Genomic DNA, 17,665 nt, shown 5'->3' with positions numbered 1-17,665 from the left:
CAGATAAAGAGGACAGGTAAACAAAACCCAAACCCAAAAGTGACAAAATGTCCGCTACAATAATAATAAATGAATAACTTCAATGAACTACGGTATGATTTCAAATTTTTGAGCATTAATTTTAAAAGGTAAATAAATATCTCTCTACAAAACTTAGAAATCGCCTTACATTTTGAACACGCCTCGTATATACTGCTGTGCGTATGGGGTGTGCAAAACTTTTAGCCACGAGTGAGTTAAAAAGTTGTAAACGTGTTGCATACTATACTTTTTCTACGACCGTTAGTTTTTGCGTACATTTTCGCAAAACAGGAATACATTCACTGACAGGACCACCAGAATTGACAAACGTCAAAATTCAAAGCGTGGGAAATATCTCCGAAAACATCCGATTGCTCCCAAACCCGTGCGGTAAAATCCCGGAAATGTCCGAAGTGGCTCGGATTCGTGGAAAACGAAACTGGTAAAGTGACGCTTTCCGCACCCTAGATCGGTGCGTAATTGGGTATTTTACAGACGGGAGTGGGAAAAGAAAGTTTATTTTCACTCTGAACGCACATTTTATATTAATAAAATTAATAATTACATAAAAAAATTAAGTTAAACATCCGCTTTTAGTAACATACGGATCTACAACATCTTAGCAGTGGGGCTGCTGTTCTAAATAAATAAACTAATGAGAAGCGCTACTAAAAACCGCCAAAAAATCACGCCATATTACCGTTAACTAGTGATCTGGGAATGGCGGCAATTAGCGTAACAGAAGTTGCAACTAAACACTAAAAAAGATAAGATATGCAAAACTCTTAGCTGACTTGTATTGAGGGTTGCATAGGACGCGCAGTCTACACGTCCCCGTTACGGATTAATATGGTTAACAAAAATGCGAAGCACAAATATAAATGAAGTTTATTTTCACACTGAACATACATAGAACACTTTTTTTTGGTAATATTAGTTACGTGCTAAATACGCTACAAAATAAATAATTACACAAAGATTTTAGGTTAGGAACAACGAAATTTTGGGGTTTTGCGGAAAATAACGTTATTCTTCTTCTTCTTTTTTTGTAACCATGGGATCAAAAATGAGGTTATAAATGCAGATCGGGCAACGCATCGAGGTAGTTCCTTGTATCGCCATGGTTTTACCGATTAAAATTATCCAGTAGTTGGCACTACCGACGAAAATTAATTTTAATTTACGAATTTAAATCTTAAAGAGGTGCCTTAGTAGTGGTGCAGTTACGTTCTAAGTAAAATTAGTAGTGGCCACGGAAGTATATGGTATTTGTTCGTCGCTTAGTCAAACTTGAGGCCCTCTTGCACTTCGGACATTAAATTTGCGGATTTTAGTAGCGCTTCGTGTTCGTCTCCGTTGAGCTGTTGCTTGACTATGTAAGAGACGCCATTTTCTCCCAGGACCGATGGGACAGACAGGAACACGTCGTGCACTATGTCGTGTTGCCCCTGAAAGGAAACCAGCGGCGCGCTGAGCAAAAGGGTTCGCTAACAAAGCCTCCGATGACACATGAAATGAAACTGCCCACTTTGGTCCGGGTTCGAAATAAAACGCATCGTACCGCAGCTTTTTTATTCGAGACAAGGAAATATAAAAATAGAGTCGCTATAAATGTAGATATATCAATTGCTAAAACTAAAAGACTTTTCGCGACGCGTAGCAACGTCGCCGAGGGCCGCGTTGCCGGGTCGCGCGAGATTTCGCGAAAAATCGGACGGGTATCAAAGCACCAACTCCTTCTGAACTTTTTGCATGATATTCGCCGAGTTTTGCAGGCTGGCCTTCTCTTCCTCGCTCAACGTTTGCGATACGGTGTGAGATATGCCGCAGGCCCCCAAGACCGCAGGCACTGACAGGTAAACGTCCCATTCGATACCGTGCAGGCCCTGAAGATCGACAACGGGTTTCGAAACGACGATTTTTTTTCCGAATTCGCTTGGAAGTTTGGGTTGGCTCAGTTGAACGTGTTTTATACAGAGTGTTTTCGAATCGAATAAGAAACACCGGATTTCTTGGGGATATGCGATTCTTTTTTAAGTATATTGTCGTCGATGTAAACGTAAAATAAAATAACATAAAATAAAATAAAGTAAAAAGAGGAAAATATAATGAATAATAAATTTTTTCAAAGAAACTTGCTGACGTTTCGCCAACCATCCTATTGGCTTCTTCAGAGCACTGAAACTGACTCGCATACTATTCCGCACCTACTTATATATTGTTTGAAGAACTAACCGAACAATCCTAACCGCGATTCAGGTCTTTACTTTTCACCAATATGTGACGTAGCCATATATATACAGAAAGGAGAAAAAAACTCTACCTCTATAAACAAAATAAAATAAATAAATAAATAAATAACGCATGTTACAAGCCATGCGATGTGTGTTCAAATAATAAGGTGACGTTTACAATTGGGCGGGCTACTCACGTTGGATCTTCGTTTTTCACGTTCGCTGTTTCAGTCAGTGTGCACGTTTTTCCTTTTTTTTTGTGAGACAGAAACGTTATGTGCTCAGCGATTTTTTGTTGTCGAAAATAGGGAATTTGCATTAAATTTTGTATAAAAAATGAAATATAAAGCTGCAAAATACAGGAAACGCTGATAAAACTAAAGTTTCTCAGAGAAAAATGGCAGCCAGTTTCAGTTACGCTCTGCAGGAATTCAGAATATTTGTAGATAGTAATATTAAAGTTTTTTTTTGTCATAATAACTCGTACTTTGGTCGCACACTTAAATAATCGCATATTGTTAAGGAACGCCTTAAGTAACTTAAATTTACGTTACGTAGGGCGACGCAAGAGCAACACTTACCTTTTTTTTAAAATTTGAATGCACTGTTTTACCGCGGAAAACGATTTGTTTAAGTACGGGGCGTTCTAACGTTTAATACAAATTAATAAAAGGCGCATTAAAAAATAAGTCTGTTTTCTCCTGTCCGATTCAAAAATAATGGATTTTCAAAAATCTTTTAGCTGATTGTGACAAAACTTGTCGCCATGAGGACCTCCATCTTGTACAATTAAAATTGAAGCATATTTTTTTATTATATATACTATATCGCGATTTTATATGCACGGGAAACTTTAAAGGCTCTCTTGGACGCTCCTGTAATAGATTATTTCATTCCAATTACACAAAGCGACGGCCATTATGACGTCAAATAAGTAACAATTTTTTAATGAAAAAAAAAATCCAAAAAAACACCTTTTTTGAATTAAAAAGCCGGCGTTTTAAACTCTCTTTTATGAGACACGCGACATTTTATGGGCGCCAAATGCGTGTTGAAGGTTAAGCGAATTGTAGCGACGAAATCTACCTACGCAAGCTGAAACATGATGATGAAAATGGCGGTTACTCGGTTTGGTTTGCTGCGAACATTCAACTAAGCCAATGGAATAACTACCGGCCAATTTTCACGAAAAAATTCAAAAATACGAGTTTTTTTAGCCCATAAACGTATATCCTAACTTGCTTCACAATAAATTATTCGAAAACCTTTTGTTTTTATTTAATGCGATTAGAAAAAAGATGTTAAAATCCCAGCGGGCCACAAAGGAAAATTCGTTGTATTATATATACTTTTTCCAGATACGTTTAGTTAAAATATGCTTTTTCGCGTTTTTCAGTTTTTTTCGTGAGTTTTTGAAAAGAATAAATTCGTTGTATTGTATATATATATTTTTTAAATTCCTTTATTTAAAATACACTTTTTTGCCTTTTACAGTTTTTTCGTGAGTTTTTGAACAAAATAAATAAAAACCTGGGACATAGGAATTCGTTTAATGCGATTAGAAAAAAGGTGTTAAAATCCCAGTGGGCCGCGAACGAAAATTCGTTGTACTGTATATAATTTCTTCTAGATTTGTTTTTTTTCGAATTTTCTAGTTTTTCTGTGACTTTTTGAAAAAAATAAATAAAAATTTGGAATCATCACTTTTTTTCCTAATTACAGAAACGAAAAGATTTGATCAAAATCGAGAACAAGTAGGTAAAAACGCTGCATCAAGCTAGGACATAGGTTCAGACTACGGTTTTTACGTGAAAATCCGCCGTAGCTGGAGTCGAAACGAAGTTGGGCGAAAATTCTCCTACCTTGACGTAAGTGGAGACCGCGTGAACGTTATTCGAGTTTCTCAAGATGCTGGAGGCCAAAGAGGCGACGCTGAGCCCAATAGCCCACGAGGTGTAGCCCTTGAGCTTGATCACGTCGTACGCGGACGATATCACCTGCTTGTGGACGTCTTTCCAGTTTTCCGGGTCCCTGTCCGTCCCCACCGCGGGATTGATTTCCCTCAGGCGCACTCCGGCCACATTGACCCCCGACCAAATGGCCACTGCGCCAAAAACAGCCCCATAACCCCCGCCGTAGCCACCAAAATCCATTATTTACCGCTAGAGTCGCCGTGCTCGCCGATAATCCAGCCGTGGACGCTACCAGGTGACACCCCGAGCTTCTGGGACACCAAGAACCTGAACCGGGAGGTGTCCAGATTGGTACCGGACCCGATGACTCTGTTCTTGGGCAAACCGCTCAGCTTCCAAGCGACGTACGTCAGAATATCCACGGGATTGCTCACTACGAGCAAGATAGTGTCAGGGGAGTATTTCACGAGATTGGGCACGATGTGTTTCAACACGTCCGTGTTCCGTTGCACGAGGTTCAGTCTCGATTCGCCCTCTTTCTGACGCACACCTGGAAACGGGGCTTTTAGGTTAGGTCGGGCGGCGCGAGGTGGGCGGAGCGTGTTTACCCGCGGTGATGATGCAGAGCTTCGAGCCCGCGGTGACGCTGTAGTCTTTGCTCGCCGTGATGGTGGCGTTTTTGAGGAAGAGGGCGCCGTGTTGCAGGTCCATCATCTCACCTTTGAGTTTATCCTCCATGACATCGACCAGAACCACATCGCTCGACACTCCCTGTATAAATAACCACGCGACAGCGCTAGAATCGCATACTTTCTTAAATATCAACATTCGCACAGGTAATTGCGATTTAGTATGATGTTTTTTCGATTATCTCGCGTGCTCTGTATGACAGGCGTTAGGTTGTAGAGACCATAACATTATCCCTAATTTAAAAACTCTTAATATTAAAAATTTGATAAGACACCAAATCTTAGCTAACCAACGGTGGTGGGTTTTAACGTAAGTCCACGTTATTTGCTGCGCTGATTCTTGTTCGATTGAGTGGACTGTATTTTTCGATAACTTTATTTTTTAACTTTTACAACTTAACAAACTTTTACAATTAACAAACAAAGGAAAAAACATATGAAAATGAATAACGGAGCTTAACGTTTGCTAGCACGGGTTGTAATGTCGAGACCCAGCGTCCCGCGGTCTCTTAAGTGTCGGCAGCGCCGATCCCTTTTTTGCAGGCAACCTTTTTTTACGGTGCTCGCGATGTTGCCGTTGCTGGGCAGTTTTGAAGATTGACCAAACGGTTACACCACTAACCAACCTAACCCGTTTGTTTTACTTTGCATGTCGATAACTGACCATTAAAAATACGAACTATGCAAATCTAGCGAAATGCCAAACAACATAACCAAACATGTTTTCGGAAGATGGATTGAATTATAAAATGAAAACTGATGAATGTATTAATTAAATAGTCTTACAGAAACACACTTAACTCCAAGATATATACGAGGAGAGTGGAAAACTCGATTCCACATAAGACACGATTAAACTTTTTTTTTTACTTCTGATTTTAGAAGATTCATTATTTATTTTGTAGGAATGAAAAATAAGCAAATTATAAACAATTTTAATGAGTCACAAAAATAATGTTTAAGTGTAATTGAACAGTAATTAAACGTCACGTGTTGAGCAGAAATGGTTTATAACGCATTTCGAGTAACACGCAAAACGCAAACGGCAGCTAAAAAAAATTGAAAACAAACTTACTTGTTTTAATGCCATTTTGACCTTTTATCAACTTTTAGATTATACAAGAAATTTAGTGCAATTGATAATAACCTGAATTGATTATGATTTGATTTTAAATAGAAGGTAATGTCGATGTTTGCTTCTTTTGGTTTTGTCATATGAACTAAACTATATACGATGCGGAGGACACGTGACCAACGTCAAATTGGAAAAATTCGAGCTGTAAGTGAAGGTTAGATGAAAAAATATCCAAAAAGGTTACTCACAATGACCTTTCAGAGCTTTGCGCGAAATTTCAGGAGCGCGTTTTTTTTGCAAAAAAAAAATTGGTTAAAAATGTCCTTAAAGTTTAATTGTTTTGAATTAATGAATGAAAATGATAAACAAAAACAAAACGTCAACCTTTCGGATCGATCGCTATTAATTTTTGCCAGTCGCGGCCTCAGACTACGTACTTGGGATAAAATGCTGAAGGCGCAGGCCATCCCTACTTGCCCGACGCCAACCACCGTGACTTTGTTGCCCGAGTCTGCCGCCGGAGGCGATATCATCGACAAAAGGGCGTCTCTGGTATTCATCTCGAACCGCTGAACACTTCTGAAACATTAAGCGACTGATCAAACTTCCATTTCGGTAAAAAATCGGCATAAAAAAATCATGATCGTCAGCGTTCGTTTATCATTATTTATGCTTAATTTTAATACTCATTCGATTATTAATCTACCACATTAAGTCACGACAAAGCGATAACAATAACGGGCACTTTATTGAATCGACTCTTTTAGTAAAGTTAATTGGTTAGTAGATAACATTTTAGTTCGTGGTTATCAATGTATGCAGCATAAAAAATCGATAAATAACGCGATGTGCATTACCATTATACTGGAACGTTTACCACAGTGTAATGACCTTGTCGGAATAGTTATAGGAATAGGTTAGCTTTGGTTAGTTTTGTTTTTTTTTTGTTAGTTTTGGTTAGTAATCGTTAGTTTTGTTTTTGTATTGGTTAGTTTTGATTAATTTTGGTTAGTTTTGCTTTTTTTTGGTAATTTTGTTTAGTTTTGGTTAGTTTTTTTTGTTAGTTTTGGTTAGTGAGTGAGTTTATTTTTTTTTTAATTTTGGATAATTTTGGTTAGTTTTGTTTTTTCGCAGACCTTCGGGGGACCGTGGTAAAACCCATCCCAACAGCATTAAGTTGATCTTGCCTGAGATGAACCGTAACGAATATTTGTAGAAAATTGAACTTTTTATTTGAAAAGTAAATGGACCGTTTTAAATTTGATTATGCATTAGTCGAACCTAAACTAAATAAATTGTTTTGACTGTTTACAATTTTATAAGAAATTCAGATGGGAAAAGTAGGAGCAGCAATAAAAACAAAAGACTCGACCAAACTTCCAACTGTAAGAAAAACTATTGCAGATGGGATAGTCAAGAGGAAAGTGAGAGAAGATTGCTGGTATTTGGTACCGTCGGCACCCTTTTATCATCCTACCGAACCCGTGTTCCCATATTATAAACACTATTAGTTTTATATTACTTTTAGAGGCTCACGAAAGAATAAACTAGGCTTGGGTTGTTCAGTTATTAAAAAGCTTTGAATGTAACAACACAACTCTTTTCGCAGTACATGTCATGTCTAGATCGAACGATTAAATAAAAGTTTTAAAAACGAGTAGTATTTATTTCATAAAGACTACATCGGAAGTGTTTTAGTGTTTTTGTGGTAGACTGTGTGCAATTAAATATGCCTAAAAAAAAGTAGTAAACGATACCGATCGCGAAGTGTAACTAGTGAATCTATTGGGACTTCAAGAAGTAGTTCCAGTTCTTCGTCAAAGCGGTGAGTATTCTTTCTTCGCCTGTATCATCGTCTGTTTTAAACCACTGCAATAACTTTTCGAAGAACATTGAAATGGTAAGTTTTATAGCAGAGTTCGATCCAATAAACGCTCAAATTAATCAGTGGACAGAAGTCATTGAACATAATGCAAATATCTATTCGTGGAAAGATAAATTTACAATTTATCAAGCGATATCAAAGCTAAGAGGGACTGCACAAACATAGTATACAAGTTTTGTGGAAAATGAATTGGGATACATGGAAAAATATCTTTTTAAAAACATTTCAAGGAGCTAGAAGCACATATAATATATTTATGGGTATCGCCAATCATAAACCAACAATGGGATGCTCATTATATCAGTTTTATTTTGACCATTTGACTAGAATTAACAAGATTGCTTTCGAAAAATCGTCGCTGGGCGGGGCAAGTTCGTTGCAAGTAGCGCGAATCAGCTTTTTATTATAAAAAGAAAGAGCTTCGCGGATTCGTGCATTGTTTTTCTATCGTGCTCCTGCGTACCACTATGGAACTTTCGCAAAGTCGATGTAATTTAATTGCGAATGCACCCTGTATAAAATGGCCTTCGCATCTCGTCGAACTTCAAAGTTGCAGTAAACATCTGTAAATATTAAAATTTGCACAAATAATAGCGTTTTCGAATTATGGTTTTTTCAAATATTTCGCGCCCTGTATAATTGACGAAACCTGAAACTCCCTCTCGACACAGTTTACGATACTGCTCAAATAAAATTATCCCATCTTTAACGGTTTTGCGTTTATAATAATAATTTATCCATAAAAACGGAAATTTTTAGGATCTTCTAGATTTTTTGCCCATAAAATGCTCGGAGTAGAAGTTATAGCCCTGTATCTTCCACGTTTCCTGGTTCAAGAATTTTGTTGAAAATAGTAAACGGAATATCGGGAACACCCTGTTTAATAGGAGAAAACCTTAAATACACAAGTTTTTACTGTCTAGGCGAGCTATATCGCAATATAAAAGAAAGTAAGATCACAGTCTTTCAGTTATAAACAATTTTCAATAATAGGGGGACCCATTTTTCAGTTTTTTTTGAAGTACCGGCGCACCCTGTATATTTTTTAAAAATTGTCAAGAATAAAAGTTTATGGAGCCATATCTTCCGCGTCTTCTGATTCAAGAATTTTTTTGGTCTCGTAAACGGTTTTTAAAGAATTATGGTTTTTGTAGACCCTTGCACACGCGACACCCCAGCCCTCCCATTTTCATTAGGTTCCATCACGGGGCAAAGCTGCATATATATATATATATATATATATATATATATATATATATATATATATATATATATATATATATATATATATATATATATATATATATATATATATATATATATATATATATATATATATATATATATATATATATATATATATATATATATATATATATATATATATGGCAAATATGAAGTCGATTGCTGAGGGTTAGAAAGGAGGCAAATTTAGTAGCTCCAACGGTGCGAAAGTTATTCAGGAAAAACCAAAAGACGACAAGGTAGAACAGACAAACAGACAAAAAAAAATTTTTTTTCGACGATGATCATTTGTGTACCAACGGCGATCCCATAGGACCTACCGTTAGCGAGATATAAAATTTTTATACGAGCGTAGATACTTTTGAAAAATTCGATTTCATCGAACATAATAAATTGTTACTTGTACTATTTTTTTTGTACATGTTTCAAGAATTGCTCGGCGAAAAAGATTGAAAACATACTCATATCCCGCTTGCTAGTGAAGGTAGCTAAAGTCCTAAGACGGTCTTGGAATGGTTACGGGTACGGGCGTTCTATAAGGGTCTGCGGTTTTGGAGTAATAAACAGTAGGCAAAGTTAATCAAGGAGTCGGTTGTAAAAGCACTATATTTCTGGTGGAAGTATATCTTGTAAACTCCTAAACAGCCGTTATTGGGATGCACCGTGGAAGGTTCGTTCAACCTTCATTCGACCTTGCGCTAAGGAATATCGCACCCTGTTCCAATCGGCGAATCGGAATTTTCAAGGAACTCACGCACACTCACTTTCGAGTGCATAAATACCGCATTTGAAACGCGATAAGTGAAATTTTCGATATCAGTCATGGGCGTTTCCGGAAAATCCGGAATTTCCTACCGCGCGTTTTTAAAGTTTTACCGAAAATAAAAAACGAACCCGCCCGAATCGTACCAGAATAAAACTTTCGCGATTTAGCGAAAATAATCTGCCGATTCGTTGGACCGATCCCAAACGGTTATTTTCGCTTTTCGGTTTATTAACCCCGCAAAAATTCCAAAATCGAAAGGTTAAAATAAAAAAACTGATTTGTCAAAATTCTCGTTGTTATGGAAACGTCTAAACGAACCTACGGACGGTACACAAAGCAAGAAAATAAGCGATTATCGCTTTAAATCACTTAGCTATTTGCGTTACCTCTCTTCCGTGAAAGTTTTCCCTATTTTTCAAAACGCCACGGCGCCGAAAAGAACCACACCAAACCGCTGCAAGTGAAGCCAATGACTGATCCAAGGTGACCCTCTGGCCGGCATATAAACACAGAGAGAAAATCCAGCAGGCTCTGGCGCATGCCTCCTGACTCATTGGGTTCGAGGAAACGAGGGAAGACCACAGTTCGGGGGTAAGTAGGCGACGTTGCCGATGTTCGAGAACCTCTGCGCTATCCTTGTCGACCAGTTGCGTTAAGGTCGCCTTCTTAAGCGAGATCCATCATATATGTCAAATTATCCATTACTACATTATCCATGCGGTCCAAACGTTTAATGGACCATTCAAATATTAAACTGCCGGAACATCAACATATTGTTCGGCGGATTATTGGATTTGAATCAATATAATTATTATCGAAAATAGGTATCGTGTGTCGTCATAGAATAAGAATCGTTACCAACCAAAATAAATTTTCAATATACTTCGGTTGATTGAGGAATTCACATGTTTTGTAAAAAGCATTTCGAAAAAAGTTTGCATGTGGTAGAGCTCAATAGTACCTTATAGTATAGTACCGGGCGATCTTTTATTTAACTTTTTTATTTGACGTTTTGAAAAAAAAAAAAACATAAAATACATTGTTCAAAAAATGGTGAGCTATTCACAAGATATATTTTTACTTACATTTTTTTTTATATGTATAGGGTATCACAGGAAGCACCCACAGATAAAAGTTAACTATTTTTTAATGGACCATCCTGCATATTATACGCACAGTTCTTGTAAAACATGTCCTGTACTCAAATCAAACAGTTTTTGAAACGTATGCGATTTTAACGTTCAAAAATAAAATAGTATTCTACAATTTATAATTTACATCTTAGGCGGCTGTGAAAGGGGTCGTCACCCGCAAACAAAATGGTCGTTCATAACTGACAGTGACAGTTACAGATTTAGCCTTATTAGAAAACCAATAACCGATAAGAAGGCTAAGTTGGTTCAATTGAACTACTTCTAATATTCTAAAGGCACCGTAAACGTTGTTCCACAATAACAGTATATGGTTTCCTTAACAAGCATGTAGACATTAACGCGCAAGGCTAAACCAAAATAATATAAAAACTGTCTTGGATCCCTTGAGCCAAAATGAAAAAAAGGAATTGTCTCTGATTTTTCTTTATTCAGCCTAATATGAGATAGATATATAATTTTCAATCGATGTCTCAAACGTTTTTTTTCTGCCTGCTCCACAAAGAACCAATGCATTTTTTCCCTAAATTCGTAAATTCGAGAGACGACTTGGCAACGGGCAAATCCTCGCCGATACGCGCGCGAGTCCGTCAACGTAGGCCGCGATCAGCTGAGTGAACTTTCGCAACGTTTCGTCTACTATGACGCAAGGTGACGCAAGATTTGTAAGGGGCGGCAACCGGCGATGACGATTTTAGATCAAGGAGGTCTCGATAACGGTTAAAACCCCGAATAAGATTCGATAAAGGAGAATCGTGGATACAAAATGTACGAGCGGCCATTTTTACGCATTTGATCTTTAATTTATTTAGAATTTTTTCGTGAAGTTCAAAGAAACGAGGCCACAGTTGATCGGGGTTACACCAGTAGCTTTTGTTTGCGTCTTCATTCGTAACCGACTGCATCGGACGGTGACCCTGCTCGAGTTGCACGCACGAATAGAACCGGTTTCGTTGGATTCTTTCACGTAAAACTGTTCTAGAAATTGAAAATTACAAATCGATTTCGATACCGTAACGCACAAATTATTTTCTCGATTTTTCTACGCCAACCGAGGCTATAATCCCCAATTTACCAAAAATATTTACAATTTGAAAATGGTGACATTTATCGAAACGTACGGCTTTCGACGGCTAAACGGTGACACGATACCGCCATCTATCGGGCAGGCACCGAACTGCGACTCAGGTAGAAATTGTCTTTTAAAAAATGGACGCTAGGTTGGTTCCGCGCCCTCCCGGCGAATGTCGGAACTGCCAAAGCATTATTATAGGGTCCGTTCGATACATTACTTTGTTACTGATGTTTTCAGACGAAAGTCCTGGGTATAAGATAGGGGGGGAAGGTCGTGTATACTGTTCGGAATGCCATGTATTATTTTTGTCTAAGTACTAAAGTACTGTTATGGCGATTTAAAGTAGTACGTCACACTGAAAATACTACAGTAGCTTGAACTGGATAACAGCGCTTTATTTATATTTTAATAAAAAAAAATTAAAACTGTTTCGACATGATTTTTATTTTTGCACATTTTACCTCTCAAACTTTAAATTGAATTGAACTGTATGTCCCGCTGGTTTTCCGTTTTCGTGACTGGACACAATCACTAGAGGGCGTTGAAACTCGTGTACGCTTTTTAACATTGCCACTAATCTGAGCCTTCCTCTCTATGTGATACTCTGCCAAAGCCGAACTCGGAACGGGTAAAAAAAATTATTAGTCAAAATGTTGAGGCGATGGTGCCCAGTGGTTTTAGTGATCAAGATAATGGCAGTTGTCAAAAAAATGAAAATGTTACGCGTAAATTGGTAATCTCGATATTTCTATTTTGAAAACGATGTACTAACCATTGCAGTTTTGGTTTGGTGGCAATACTGTAAGGCGAAAGCTTCAAACTCTTTTACAATTAAAACTCTTAAGGTCCAGACTTTATTACCACAAAGCAACAACAACCAAACAGCATCTGAGGACTCAAAGGCTTTGACTATTAGCTTATGTTAGCCTTATTATAGATTATTAGACGTTAACATGGTTTTAAGCAGCGAATATTCAATTATTTTTATATATTTTTTAGCCAATTTATTATTTATTGGCTTATAAAAATGGCCTGGATATGGGGCTGAAAGCTAATAGTGCTTATCGGTTTAATATGTGTTTTATTCGTCCTGCAAACACCAGCTTCTCAAACTGGTGTTCTCTCTTTGCTCTTTGAGAATTTCTTTGGTTTTATTTAATTCTTCTTAGGATATTGAGGTTCATTATTTTGTTGAGCTCTTAGTATCTTTAGGATCCTCCTGTAGAGCCAGAGTTCAAATTCCGGATGACGGATATCTAGATATATACTAGTTCAATCCCGGCAATGTTTATATACAGGTGCATTGATCTAAGACTGACTGCTCCTCTGCTTCTTTTGTGTGGCTGTTTGATTCCGGTACAAGTTTGATTTGATTCCGTCGATTTCTGTTTGCCATAACATCCATTCCTTTCGCATGTTTTATTAGTTGCCAGGCAATCGAAATACAACGCCCTAAACGTTGGATATTTTTTTTTCGAAACACGGACCTACTAATTAGGCAAAATAACCGAAAACGTTTTAGGAAAACTTTGACATTTTTTACGTTGTTTTCATACCGCGTTCACGATGTCAAAGGTCTTCTTCTTCTTTTATTGCATGGCCGAGATTACAAGGACCATTAGGACCAAGTTAGCATAGGGATTTTTCCTCATCCTTATCATTCCCGAGCGCATGCATAAAGCCAAGTATTCGGAGACTCCGCGGTAACTTTTTCGCGTGGAGCACCCTCGAATACCGAGCGTTTCTCCTGCGTTTCACCTTTTGTACGCGCTCCGGGAAAAATGCGAATAAATCTCCCTGAACGTCGCACGAAAGGTATTCCTGCGTTTTAAACCGCACGACGCGTTATTAATCACGTTATTGTGGTATCGCTATTTACGTACGGCGCGTTCTTAATTAAAATTCCCATCGGAACGAGTACAAATCGCCTTTCCCAAAATTGCGACCGAAAATCGGCAACCTCGCCAGAGTAAAGTGTATCGTTTTGGTCTAACCAAAACACGTAATCACGACCTTCGTACCTAGTTTTTTAATGTTTTTAAGGTCCTCAGCCACGGTATTTGCTTCCATTATATGGGCCACATATTCGACTCTTTTTTTTTTAAGTATCTTCATCTTCTCATTCTTTCAGCCTTAGAATTCTCCAGTTCAAATACTTCGAGTCTTTTTCAAGTTCCCAGGTAGCATACAATATCCCCAGTATATCCGGTCAATGTCCCATTTAAGTCGCATGTCGCATACGTAACCATATATACTAAGGATATACTGTAAAATACATCCTAGGGATATCCTCTGAATGGAAAGCTCGCTTATTTACTGTACACGACATACCATAGATATCCTCTAAATAGATGGCCCGAGAATATCCCCTTGCGCCATAATGGGAACATTAGAATAGAATCCTAAAAAATTAAATTTTGAACAACTGAGAAGGAAAATAATTAGTTTTTAGATTTGTGGTGTTTTGGAAGACATCAGTGTTGGCAAGTGTTAGCAAGTCCTAAAAAAAACGGAATCAATCCGTTAAAATCAATTTGTTTTTATTACTTTTGGACGCGAACGGACACAACAAACGCTTTTTTAATAAAAATACCACCGAAAATACGGATTCATCCATGTAAAAAAAATACAAAAACGTAAAAATAATACATCCCATTTGACAACACTGTTCAGCTACAACTACTCGCCGTCGTGCCGTGCCGGACTCGCTCGAGTCTCGTCGGCTTCGCCACCGTCTCGTCGTCCGCCATCTTTTCAGCTTGGTTTTGTGTTGGCGGTATAAGGTATACGGCCACTTGGCATCTATTGAGTATTACTGAAGAACTAATAATTCATGTAAGTGAAACTTTATGGTAATATATAACATAAGATTTGATCAATTCTGACCTGAACGAACCATTGCTGTGTAGCCTACCAACATCATGCCTTGTTTTTTATTATTTTGCTAGGTAAACGAGATAGCAATATCAGGCAGCGGTAGCAAATGTGAGTCTGTAAAACAAGCTCTGACCCCGCTGAACTTGCAATGAAATTTAATTGGCCAAATTAGTACTTCATAAGTAGGTATTGTTTGTAAAAAATAAATAGGACGCAAATGTAATATAAATAAAGTATAAGAAATATAATTTAATAAAATATATATAAAACAATCATGTTTTGGAGCAGTTAAATTTAGGCATACAAAACTAAACTAATTTTTTATTTAATTAAACAATGTTAAAGAATATCCCCCAACAAAATTATATTTTTAATTATATAGTATAGTAAGTATATTTTTTTCTTAAAATAAATGCAAGGATCACCCCATACTGTCAAAGTAATATTTGTTCTAGTTTTTTTGCCTGCGATAGTAGCTACTCTCATGAAAGATATCTTACCGATAAGAGTTTAATAAAGTTTATATTTAATGAAATGAAATACATAAATGTGTACCTACATCATTGTGCATATTAACATCTAAAATCACTTTTATGACAGTACTATCAGCGTCAAATCTTTTTTGAACATAAAAGATACTGGTCTCGTACAGATATATTTAACCTGCCTTTCTCAATACTAAAGTATTTTCAGATGCGGATAAGAAGGCAAACACATCGCAAACATCAATAGAATGTGAGAATTGAGTAGCTGCTTGGCTAAAAAGAACTACTTTTACCAAAGAATGACAGAAAACCTGTCAAATATTAGTTATTCTTTTAGAGTTTGGTTTAAGATATAGTATCTTACTCTATATTTTTGCTATATTATATACCTACAATTTTTTCATATCTAAAATGGAAAAAAATGCAATCCCCAATCAAAAGTTGTTGAAATAAAGCCCCCCAGAAGTAGGGAGCATTTTTTTTATCATTAGCCATACCAATACCAGGAGGAATCCGCAATCATTATCTGTATATTTTCAATTATGTACAGGGTGCGTCGTTTAGGGGCAAAAATTATGTCTAAACGGTATCGAAATCATTGGAAATCGTTTTGTGCAATTTTCCAAGCGTTGTCGTGTCTTTTCTCATCCTCCCCCCCCCCCCCCTCCCCCCTAAAATAACCCGACCGACCTAGTCAAAGGAGAATTTAAAATGAAAATTAAGGGAGACGGCGATAAAAAAAACTTTATAGTCACGACGGAATAAAGGAATTCGTTGATAATAGCCGAATAACAAATCAAGGCTGAATCGAACGTTTACTACTTTTCTTCGACGGCGAAGGAAAACGGATCTCTGGTCCCGAAATGCAAATGAAACTCCTAACGGAGACTGAGTGGTCGATTGTCACGCTAGAGCGGACGAATTTATAAATATTTAATTTGTTTATCGGATGAAGCTCACTTCTCGTGCCGTTAGTTGTTACACTGTTGTGTGGTTTTTTATTAATATTTCTTCTTCTTGTTGATGTCCCATATTCGTTTTTCACCGAATGTTAGCATTCATGTCTTACGTTTTTCCGCGAAGAAGTTCTTCTTCTTCTTGGGCCTCGTCTTCTGTCGATCTCGCCCAGAACTATCAAATGCTGTAAGTTGTATGCTTCAGGATATCTCCCAACATGGCCGAAGTATCTTAATCTTGATCCTCGACATACGTCTGTACACCCACATTTCAAAAGCTTTCAGTCTTTTCAGAGTAGTCTTTGTGGGAGTCCAAGATTCTATTGTATACGACAGTATTGAGAACACATCTGACCGTTCTCATTATCAATTTTAAGTTGGTGTCCATACACCACTTTCCTCATACGTATGAACCTTGCTCTTGCTTGTTCATTTCCCTAGTCCTCGCTTAATAATTGTCCCAGATATTTAATTCTCTCGACCCTTTCAAGTTTACTTTTGGCCGATCCACAGTTCTGCATGTATATTCGGTTCTTAGGTTACTGGCATAGGTTTGGTCTACTTGATCTACTAGTTTTTCAAGTCCTTTAATATTATCTGCCCACGGAAGTTGTTTATTATTATCCCATTCATTCTTCGATATTTTCTAAAGCTTCTTGGAATATTATCTTTGAGTATAAATTGAAAAGCAATGGTAACAGAATGCAACCCTGTCTTACCCCTCTTCTTCTTTTTATTCTTCTCTCTAACATGGATACCATATTAGTAGGTTACTGCCTGTCCATTGCCCGTGGTCCAGTTTTGGCGGTTTTCCTTGAGATCTTTTCCCTACTGGGTTGTTCATTTTGGCGTTCTGGACTACATTCTCAAAAAACTTTCTGTTTACTGCTTTGTCATATGGAGGGTCCGCCATCAGGTTTCTTTCCACTTGTTAAAAATGTCCTATTTTTCGTATGTCTATTCCTGTCTCAACTACGCCTTTGTTGGGGAGGTTCCCCACGTGCGGAGCAAGTCTTTAAGATGCAGAAACGCATTTTACGGACTATACTGTTTAAGCCCTGGAATTTTTCATGTCGGGACCTATTTCTACACTCTTTATTGATACTTCCTAGTATGTACATACTAAATTGTGTCACGGATAAAAAGTAACTCTAATCCTTATATGCTCTCAAGAAACTCAGATATTCAGCACAGTTTAACATCGTCTGCCTCTTACAGCAAATAGTCCCTTTGTTTTGACTGTAAAAATTTATTATAAATTGCCTATCAAACTGAAGGAGATAACTAGTCAAA

General features: G+C 37.4%; 1 protein-coding gene across 2 annotated transcripts; it reads right to left on the bottom strand.

Annotated features, from left to right (window-relative positions):
• Window positions 1-937: 937 nt before the first annotated feature.
• Window positions 938-10,358, bottom strand: LOC132698813 (L-lactate dehydrogenase-like). 2 transcript variants are annotated; one of them, XM_060665127.1, is made up of 6 exons: window positions 10,215-10,358; window positions 6,370-6,511; window positions 4,777-4,939; window positions 4,416-4,718; window positions 4,118-4,359; window positions 938-1,469 (listed from the first exon to the last, which is right to left on the bottom strand). In XM_060665127.1, exons 2-6 carry the CDS (start codon window positions 6,490-6,492, stop codon window positions 1,302-1,304), a joined length of 999 nt encoding a protein of 332 aa, XP_060521110.1. In that variant the 5' UTR covers window positions 6,493-6,511; window positions 10,215-10,358; the 3' UTR covers window positions 938-1,301. The 2 variants fall into 2 exon arrangements, with proteins under 2 accessions (XP_060521110.1, XP_060521111.1); XM_060665128.1 differs by lacking the exon at window positions 938-1,469 and adding an exon at window positions 1,561-1,907.
• Between the last annotated feature and the right edge of the window lie 7,307 nt (window positions 10,359-17,665).

Source organism: Cylas formicarius, unplaced genomic scaffold (genome assembly GCF_029955315.1).
Source record: "Cylas formicarius isolate icCylForm1 unplaced genomic scaffold, icCylForm1.1 PGA_scaffold_2__14_contigs__length_35257938, whole genome shotgun sequence".
Lineage (NCBI taxonomy): Eukaryota > Metazoa > Arthropoda > Insecta > Coleoptera > Brentidae > Cylas > Cylas formicarius.
The sequence above is the reverse complement of the archived record's forward strand: the minus strand, read 5'-3'. Positions and strand labels throughout refer to the sequence as shown.

Coding starts and splice junctions, on each gene's coding strand:
- LOC132698813 (XM_060665127.1), bottom strand. CDS start 6,492: ATGAATACCAGAGACGCCCTTTTGTCGATGATATCGCCTCCGGCGGCA. Junction 4,360..4,415: donor CGAGCACGGCGACTCTAGCG/GTAAATAATGGA, acceptor TTTTTGGCGCAG/TGGCCATTTGGTCGGGGGTC. Junction 1,470..4,117: donor CGGTCTCCACTTACGTCAAG/GTAGGAGAATTT, acceptor GTTTCCTTTCAG/GGGCAACACGACATAGTGCA.